At 42.1% G+C, this 9,082-nt stretch overlaps 1 protein-coding gene and 1 long non-coding RNA gene across 2 annotated transcripts; both read left to right on the top strand.

Annotated features, from left to right (window-relative positions):
• The first annotated feature begins 146 nt into the window (after window positions 1-146).
• On the top strand, window positions 147-1,543 carry LOC122875587. Its single transcript, XR_006377843.1, has 3 exons — window positions 147-446; window positions 806-883; window positions 998-1,543. It is a non-coding gene; the product is annotated as an uncharacterized LOC122875587 (long non-coding RNA).
• Window positions 1,544-2,023: 480 nt separating this feature from the next.
• Window positions 2,024-9,047, top strand: unc45a (unc-45 myosin chaperone A). The gene is made up of 19 exons (XM_044193381.1): window positions 2,024-2,194; window positions 2,316-2,508; window positions 3,022-3,197; window positions 3,313-3,402; window positions 3,552-3,719; window positions 4,050-4,218; window positions 4,354-4,524; window positions 4,801-4,972; window positions 5,111-5,411; window positions 5,516-5,610; window positions 5,695-5,836; window positions 6,044-6,184; window positions 6,376-6,503; window positions 6,581-6,647; window positions 6,737-6,850; window positions 6,958-7,073; window positions 7,602-7,719; window positions 7,806-7,961; window positions 8,085-9,047. Exons 1-19 carry the CDS (start codon window positions 2,171-2,173, stop codon window positions 8,370-8,372), a joined length of 2,829 nt encoding a protein of 942 aa, XP_044049316.1. The 5' UTR covers window positions 2,024-2,170; the 3' UTR covers window positions 8,373-9,047.
• Window positions 9,048-9,082: the final 35 nt, after the last annotated feature.

Below are 9,082 nucleotides of genomic sequence, written 5' to 3'. Positions count from 1 at the left end.
ACTTTTTGTAATAAAGAACTTTCTTATTAATGTCTCGAGTGTGTAGGAAACTGAAGAATCCAGACAATAATAGACCTCGTCTCACAAGTTATATCTGTCTCAGGCACCACTTGCTTTTCCATTCTGGGTGTTTGGTGAGAGAGATACAGAGGTTTAAAAATTGGAAACATACAAAATAGAGTAGAGGGTGCTTCTTCAGGCTAATGTAAAGTTATGTCATCATGCGACTTTTATAATGCTACTGTAGAGGGATTGTGACCCCTGGAGTGACTCCCTCCCTGTCTGAGCCACTTGCCTATAGACAGAGGGTCTCAAGCAGTGCTGCCTATTGTGTCACTATGTCACCAAAGCTAGCCAGCCTGACTGCTGCAGAGAAGTTAACACCGCTGTGCATGGTAAACAACACCTGAGAAGCCCAGTGTGGAAAATGCAATGATGCTTTGTAGGTGAGTCACATTGTTGCGTTCTTTTGATGGATAATTCAGGAACTCTTTATGTGTTTATGGAAACAGGATCATAGCGGACACTTCAATAATTAATTTACAGATTGTGTGGGACATGACAGGAACAGATGGTGTTATTTTGGTTTTGCTCTAGTCACAAGAGACTGATAACTTTTCATGGGATCTACGAAGCCAGTCATAATGCTATGTATGACTGAGGTGTATGAGGGTGTTTTTTCCAGACTTAAAAATAGGTTTGGTACCAGAAAGTACACCAGCAATGACAGAATCCTGTTCTGAAAGTATAATCTCTCACGAACCAAAGTCGTGATGAGGAACAAATGTTTACACAGCTGGTTTAGATTTTGATTTCAGACTGTGCCTCTTCTCTTTGGCTCCCTGATGCTGTTGCTGAGCCTTGTGGATCTCCTGTGGATCTGGTATGTATGAGGTTTCACAGCAAGCCCTGTTCTTAGGAAATATTTACCAACTGTTCATGCTGGATATTCTTTTAAAGTCATAAAGCCGCCATGGTAATATGAGAATCTTAACAGGTGTACCTGAGCACAAGGCCCAAAGGGAACCACTTTGTCTCCACGGCAACAGGGGAAACACAACGATGGTGCTCGACTGACCTGGTAAATGAGAGTCCCCAGGTGACTGATGCAGGAAATACTATACCAGGGCACTTACTTTTGTAGTTTTGACCTGAAGGGAGACAGTGTTGTGAATGTTCTGTACATTTTGTAGCTCATATGTCGAGACTCAAAATGCAATGTGTCACTTTTACTTTTGCTCCAAAAAGTGACAGAAATATATGTTTTATTTGTCACCGTTCATAAAAATTAATTCACCCTCTCTCCCCCCTATTACTTAATGAAGTGTACATTAGTATGATTTTGATGTAAAGGCACTTTATTTTGAGTGTTTCCATTTTGTATGACCTTGTATTTCACTGCATTTCAGAAGCAAATATGTGGGTTTTTACTCCACTATATTTATCAGCAGTTGTAGATACTAGTTATTTTATTGTATTGTAAGTTTACGTAAGATGTGCTGTATTGGTCCCCCTAGGTTTGTATTAAATGTGTGTGAAATTGGTGGATTTGTGATTTGTTGTAGTGGCGTTGCATGTTTGTAGTACTGTATGATTGTATATTTTATCTAGTGTAATCTAGTCTTGTGTAGTCTAGTATAGTGTATCTAGTCTTTTTGGCTTTTTAAATGATAAATTTAAACTAACATGGTTTGTTATAAACCATTAATAAGAACAACTGTTGGGTTGCCAGGTTGTGAAAAAATCCCTTTGACCAGTATTTATTCTTTGATTTTTTACAGCACAGATATAAATGTTGGTAACTCGCTTACTAATGAGGCATCCTTACAACTGTTGGGTTGTTAATGAATGGATTATTACATAATCAGCTTCATAACAACCCTCTGTGTCTGTGTGGACTGAAGAAAGCCACAGAATGAAAATGTAACCAAATAAAGCAGAGATGGAGACAGAGACACTCTCGCTCCGCTCTTCCTTTTATGGTAATGGCGCGTGGGGAGAGGGGCGTGGCTGTCACCTAAACGTCATCAACGTGCTCCTGAACACCCGGAAGCGTTGCAAGATGTAACATGTTTGGCTGAAGTTATCGGTGTTTGCGACCAAGTAGAGTAAAATTAAACTACATATTCACCACACTAAGTAACGCTGTATTCTGTGTAGCACCTCGAAGATGAGTGTGAGTGAAAGAGAAAAGGTAAGGTAACAGCAGTTAGCTACATAGCTTTTTTAGCTTAGCAGATTTCATCCAGAGACATTTACTCGAAGCATTTCAGTCATCCTGAGCCCTTGTTGCCTACTTTTTCTCTTTAACGCAGGATCCCGCAGCCCTGAAGGAGGAGGGGAACGTCCTTTTCAAGGCAGGAGACATGCAGGGCGCTGTCTGCTGTTACACCAAAGCATTAAAGCTGAGTGACAGCCAAGCAGAGAGTGCTGTTCTGTACCGCAACCGCTCTGCCTGCTACCTGAAACAGGAGGAGTACAGCAAGGCAGAGGCTGATGCCTCCAAAGGTGAGGTGAATCGCAGTCAATTATACTGTAGAGTTCAAATATCACTGAGTACAAATACATATTTTAATCTTAGTTTAAATTAAGGGACACTTCCTAAATACACAGTTAAGCCACAATCTGTCCATCCAGATAGATTTACTGTGACCTGCTGAGGTTTGGATCTATGGGCTCTAGCTTACCCCAAACCTGGATCCTGAATGACATTTGGTTTGTGGTGAAAATATATTACATTTGAAAAGCTCAACAGCATCTCTTTTCAAATATGATTGAGATACTCATGATGATCTATAGACCCTTGGGTGAACAGTTTAATTGAGAACCACTTCCAACACACATGCACCCACCAATTGTTTTGATGGAAGAAACTCTTTACAGCTAATCTAAGTCTGTTAGGTCACATTTCAGGTAAAAGTAAAAATTATTTACTGTACCTTTGCCTAAGATTTATTAAATTAAGATTTATGGATGTATGTACACTGTTATATTGAATGTCATGTCGGTCACTCTTTTCAGCTCTTGATAATGACCCAGGTGATGTGAAAGCCAGGTTCCGGAGAGCTCAGGCTTTCCAGAAACTTGGTCGGCTTGACCAGGCCTTTCTGGATGCTCAGAGGTGTGCCCAGCTGGAGCCCAAAAACAAAGCCTTCCAGGATCTGCTCAGACAGCTGGGAGCACAGATCCAGCAGAAGGTGATGTGGTTTTCTTTAATAAAGTGGTTGAAGGGTAATGGAGGTTTGTCTTGGGGTTAAAGTACTACCCTGAAGAAACTGTTGCTAATTAGGGTATTTTCTCTTGACCGCATAGTCGGTGCAACTAAATTCCACAGATGCTCGTGTGCAGCAAATGTTTTCCCTCCTCCTAGATGCATCTGCAAAAGACTCGGATCGACAAAAGGTAAGGGTCGTTCATAAGGCAGGAACATAATAAACTGCTGTAATTCACTCATTCACTTTTATCATGCATTTGATTTGTATTCATTGTATCTTGATCTGTCTGTAAAGTTGTATTGCACCAAAATAATGTGGTCCATTATTCAATTTCAGGCTGCTCAGAATCTCGTGGTATTATCTCGAGAAGATGCAGGAGCTGAGCAGATCTTCCGTAACGATGGAGTGAAGCTGATTCAGAAACTCCTTCAGTCAAAGCAGGAGGATGTTGTCCTTTCTGCCCTGAGGACCCTGGTTGGGTTGTGCACAGGGCATCATTCCAGAGTAAGTGTGACAATTCCCTTTAAACTTATCCACTGTATGATCTTTAAAGTCCCACTTTAACAGGCATACAAACTTGTATTTTCTTTTGTGGAAAACATAGATAAAACATGAAGTGTATCCATAGTGATGGCCCTCTTATTTGTATTTTGTTCCTTTTAATTTCTATGCATTTCTGTTTCCATTCATTAAGTCTGCTGTGGCACAGTTTATCAGCAGATGTTGATATATATCTACATCCATGTCTGTCAGGAGACTGTATTCACCATGCCAGTAACACTTATCAATTGCTTTGCTGCTTTTTACTGCTGACATCCACTGTTTTATTCCCAGACTATGGCTATAGTGAATGAGTTGGGAATGGAGCAGCTGTGTGCAGTAATGGGATCAGGAGCCTCCGCTGTGTCTCTGGCTGCCTGCCACCTGCTGCAGGTGATGTTTGAGGCTCTGACAGAGGGCATGAAAAGAGAGATCAGAGGGAAAGATGAAGCCATACTTCCTGGTGAGTTTGGACTCTGATTATGTTTGTATTTGGAGTTGGCTACACATGAAAGCTGACCTATAACAAATGCTTTTTTTGTGTGTATCATCTTTCTGTCCTGTGCTTTCAACAATTGACTGTATGAATTTGACACAGAACCCTCCAAGGAGCTACGCTCAATGTTACGGCACCTCTTGGACATGATGCCAGCATCTAATGTGTCAGGGCCGGGCAGAGACAGCGCCATCAACCTTGTGGTCAAACAAGTTCCCCGCAAGTCCTTGAAAAACCCAGATAACTCCCTCACGTTATGGGTGATAGACCACGGTATGAAACGCACCTGCACATAATGTAGATTTTCTCACATTGTTTTGCTATGACGGGTACAAAACAGACATAGGCCTTATGCCAAACATACCCATTTCAGTTTTTCAGTATAGTTGCAATGCCACGGGAAGGAGAAGTAAGTGTTTACTCTGTTTTCAAATGTCAAATGAAATTTGCCTATAGCCTCAACTATTCTAAGCCCACTTCAGACATTCTGTCACCAGTTTTATCTGGCATCGCTGCAGCCAGATTAATTAACTCCTTGTACTCCTGCAGGAATGAAGAAAATCCTGGAGGTGGCCGGGACAGTACCTGAGCTCTCAGAAGGACCACCTCTTACAGACAACTCCCACATGAGCTGCTCTGTCTTGCTTAGCAAACTCTACGATGACCTAAATAGCGACAAAGAGAGGGAGAACTTCAACAAACTGTGTGAAGAATATGTACAGTGAGTTGACCACCGAAACAAAATTTCACTTGAGCTGCTTAATACTGCAATAGCTGGGGGAAAAAATCCTTATTACAGGCCGTAAGCCAAAAAGTGGCATTCTTTCACTAACTTACTAACTGATGTTTTTCTGGGTAGGCAACACTTTAGCCGAACTGGCCTAGATGCCAAGCTGCGAGCCATCCAGACAGTATCGGTGCTCCTCCAAGGACCAAGCGACGTGGGTAACAGAACTCTGGAGATGTCAGGAATGATTGATGCAGTGATCTCATTGTGTGCCTCCGAAGATGTAACTCGCCAGCAGATAGCTGTGGAGGCTCTTATCCATGCTGCAGGCAAGGCCAAGAGAGCCTCCTTCATCACAGCCAACGGCGTGGCACTTCTGAAGGACCTCTACAAGAAGAGCGAGAATGACCGGATACGTGTGAGAGCCCTGGTGGTGAGTGCTGCAGCAAAGCAAGTATATTTATTTCAGACAGTTGGAGAAAAGAACATCTCCAAATAAAGATAAATGAACTATGGTTTCTGATGGTTATTACACAGGGTTTGTGCAAGCTTGGATCAGCAGGGGGGACAGATTTCAGCATGAAGCAGTTTGCAGAGGGATCCACGCTAAAGCTCGCCAAGCAGTGCAGGAAGTATGTTTGCCTGTGTTGAATATTGAACCCGGGTATAGATTAAGAGAAATGTCATGCCTGATCTACAGCTTGCTTCTCTTTTAGGTGGCTGTGTAATGAGTCTCTGCCCCCAACCTCCCGCCGGTGGTCAGTGGAAGGCCTGGCCTACCTCACCTTTGATGCTGATGTGAAGGAGGACTTAGTGGAAGACAAGAACGCTCTCCTGGCCATGTTTGAACTAGCAAAGGTTTGACTGCTGATTATAATTGTAGGTTTTAATACTTGTGACACATGGACAATACAGGGCAATTATGAAGTCATATTCCTCTCAGAAGAGTGTCATTGTGATGTTTATTTTTGTGTAGTATTTGAAACCACCACCATGAGAATACACGCTTTTCTAGTGTTGACTGTGATAGTTTTGACAACCTTGTTTTTCTTTGTGTTCCTGCAGTCTGAGGATAAGACAGTGCTCTTTGCTGTGGGCTCCACATTAGTGAATTGCACCAACAGCTATGATGTGGAGAAGCCAGACCCACAGATGGTGGAGCTGGCCAAGTATGCAAAGCAGCACGTGCCTGAGGAGCACCCCAAGGTACCATTTTAAATGCAAATTTTTTTATGAAGAGCTAACATCACACATTCTTCATTTTAATATTGCACAGTAGCTCTGCTGCTCTAACTTCATCATGTTTCTTCAGGCGTTCTTCAAAATTATTTTACATGCATATTTTTTACTTTAATGATTGGCTGTTACATGAACCTGTCTGTCTTGTCCTGTGTCAGGATGCACCTTCCTATGTGGAGAAAAGACTGGTGAAGCTGCTGGAGGCTGGTGTGGTGTCTGCGTTGGTGTGTATGGTCAAACAGGAGAGTCCTGCTCTCACTGAGGCTTGTAGGGAGTGTATCGCCAGGTAGGAAAATAACAGTAAGTCTTTTCCACTCACTGTTCTTTCTGTAGATTTTCTGTTAATGCCATTTCTCACGGCAGGGTCTTCTTGGCTTTGGTGGAACGACAGGAAGACAGAGGCACAGTGGTGGCACAGGGTGGGGGAAAGGTAGAGCACTGATAAATATACTGCACACTGATCTAAACACCTTGCTTTTGGAGGTTTACACGATTTATGTTAACTGTTTTCCTCCACAGGCTTTGATCCCACTGGCCTCGGACAACACAGATGTAGGTAAAATCAAAGCAGCACAAGCACTGGCAAAAATAACCATCACATCTAACCCAACGATTGCCTTCCCAGGAGAAAGGGTGAGAATTGCATGCTGTAAAAAAAAAAAAAAAAAAGCAAAGCCCCCTCAGTTAAAAAACCCTAAAGAAATGTTCCTATTTAACCATGTCTCACTTTTTGTTGTCAGATCTATGAGATGGTGCGCCCCCTTGTCATTCTTCTTAGTCTTGAATGCACCCTGCTGCAGAACTTCGAGGCACTCATGGCTCTCACCAACCTGGCCGGTATCAGTGAAAGACTCAGGTTGGCCACTAGGGGGAAGTCTCTCCTAAAAATACAATGTACAAAACAGTCAATCTTAACGGGACTTGATTTGCAAGTATTTGAATTTGTTTGCAGAAACCAGACCTCAGTTTGTTTCTTTTGTTTTACTTTTGTACATATTACAAATCTATTATCCTCAAAGAAAGGATTTCATAAATTAGGTTGCAGATGTATGTGTCATTTTTATGGTTAAACATGCAGGATCCTAGTTTGCTTCCTAAAATTTAAAAAAAGCTGTTTAAATATTTTTACCAGAGCTTTTTTTAGGACTTCGGGGGCAAGTCCAAGTCAAGTATCAACTCATAAGCAAATTTCAGATCAAGCATTTCAAGTCTCTGAATTCATTTTTTTTATTGTTTTATTCTTAGATTTTATCAGGTCAAAGCTTCACACTCAAATGTCTCCAGTTTTCACTTCAGTTCATAATGTAACTTTTATTCTGACATCACAGTTTTGTATCAGTATTTAGAGTATCTACTTGTACTGATGGAGTATGTTGTTTCACAGGCAAAAGATCATAAAGGAGAAGGCAGTCCCAAAAATTGAAGGCTACATGTTTGAGGAGCACGACCTGGTCCGAGCTTCTGCCACAGAGTGCATGTGTAATTTGGTTTTAAGCACAGAGGTGAGACATGCATTCATTGACGATTGTATGGCACAAATATGTTGAAATGTTGAAGTAAAAGCAGTGGGTGTGGGGTGTGTCCTCAGGTGCAGAAGCTGTACCTGGCCACAGGGAACGATCGTCTGAAGCTGCTTGTGCTCTACAGCGGAGAGGAGGACGAGAGGCTGCGCAAAGCTGCTGCAGGAACTCTGGCCATGCTGACGGCTGAGCAGCCTGAGCTCTGCGCCCGCATCCCTGGAACAGTAAGCAGACCACTGCAGCAGTTTGCTGTCCCCACGCATCCATCAACTCAGCATCGTCGCATACTACAGTGATTCATTTTTCTATTTTAGCTCACATGACTCCTTGTTGTCTTCTCTTCTCAGACGACCCACTGGCTAGAGATTGTACAGGCGCTATTGCTCGCTGACATATCCGACCTGCGTCATCGTGGAGTGGTCATAGTTCAGAACATGATGCAGGCGGACAAGAGTCTGGCTGAGACGCTCATGGAGAGTGAAGTTTTGGAGATTCTCTCTGTCTTGGCGAAGGGAGGAGAGGGCACACCAGAAGCAGTTTCTAAGATAGCTCAGAACTGTCTGGACAAGGCCGTGGAGTACAGCATCATCAGGACCAGGGAAGGGCAGGGAAAGGGCAAAGGAACTGAACCCTGAATACACCGCTGCAGCCTGTGGCGGTGCCTCCTGGCAATGTTATAGTGCTTTGAGTATTATGTGGGACCAGTGAAGCGATTTCATTTTTGCAGGAAGTTTGTTTTGGTCTGGATGGGCACAAGCTGATCCTGAAATGCTCATGTGTCTTAACCAAAAATGAAAATTAATTAATGAAGAAAGGTATTAAATGAAAACCAGCAGATACTCACAGAAGTGTTTTGTGACAAATGGGCTTTGGTTGCTGTTTCACATTGATTTTCCACTGATTGTATTTATCTTAATGAGTCTGTATGTTCATGAACCTCGACCAAAAGTGTATGTCCCCCTTTAGACCAATAAGGCTTCTCTATCCGTTCTTTACTAAAGCTTGCCATTCCTTGATATTTGCAAATGTTTTATTTGTCCTTGTAATTATTATTCCACAAAATACATTGTCTTTATTTTCAATTTTATACACTACTATATTCATTATTTTGATAATATTTTGCCCTAAACAACAACACACCAAAACCACAAACATTTAATTCACATAGTTGTGAGCTTTTTGTTTTTAATGTGTATTATCATCACTATTAGTTTCACCCTACTACATTCCCAGTGTCTTAATTGTATGGTTAGTGATTTTCTAATTCTGACTCAACACTTGGGCAGAAAAATAAAACCTCTGTAACCAAATGATATTGTCACCTCTTTGCTGAGTTCACCCATCT

This window comes from Siniperca chuatsi, linkage group LG4, assembly GCF_020085105.1.
Source record: "Siniperca chuatsi isolate FFG_IHB_CAS linkage group LG4, ASM2008510v1, whole genome shotgun sequence".
NCBI classification, from domain to species: Eukaryota; Metazoa; Chordata; class Actinopteri; order Centrarchiformes; family Sinipercidae; genus Siniperca; species Siniperca chuatsi.
This window is presented reverse-complemented; position numbering and strand designations above follow the sequence as displayed.

Coding starts and splice junctions, on each gene's coding strand:
- unc45a (XM_044193381.1), top strand. CDS start 2,171: ATGAGTGTGAGTGAAAGAGAAAAG. Junction 5,412..5,515: donor TACGTGTGAGAGCCCTGGTG/GTGAGTGCTGCA, acceptor GTTATTACACAG/GGTTTGTGCAAGCTTGGATC. Junction 6,648..6,736: donor TGGCACAGGGTGGGGGAAAG/GTAGAGCACTGA, acceptor TTTCCTCCACAG/GCTTTGATCCCACTGGCCTC.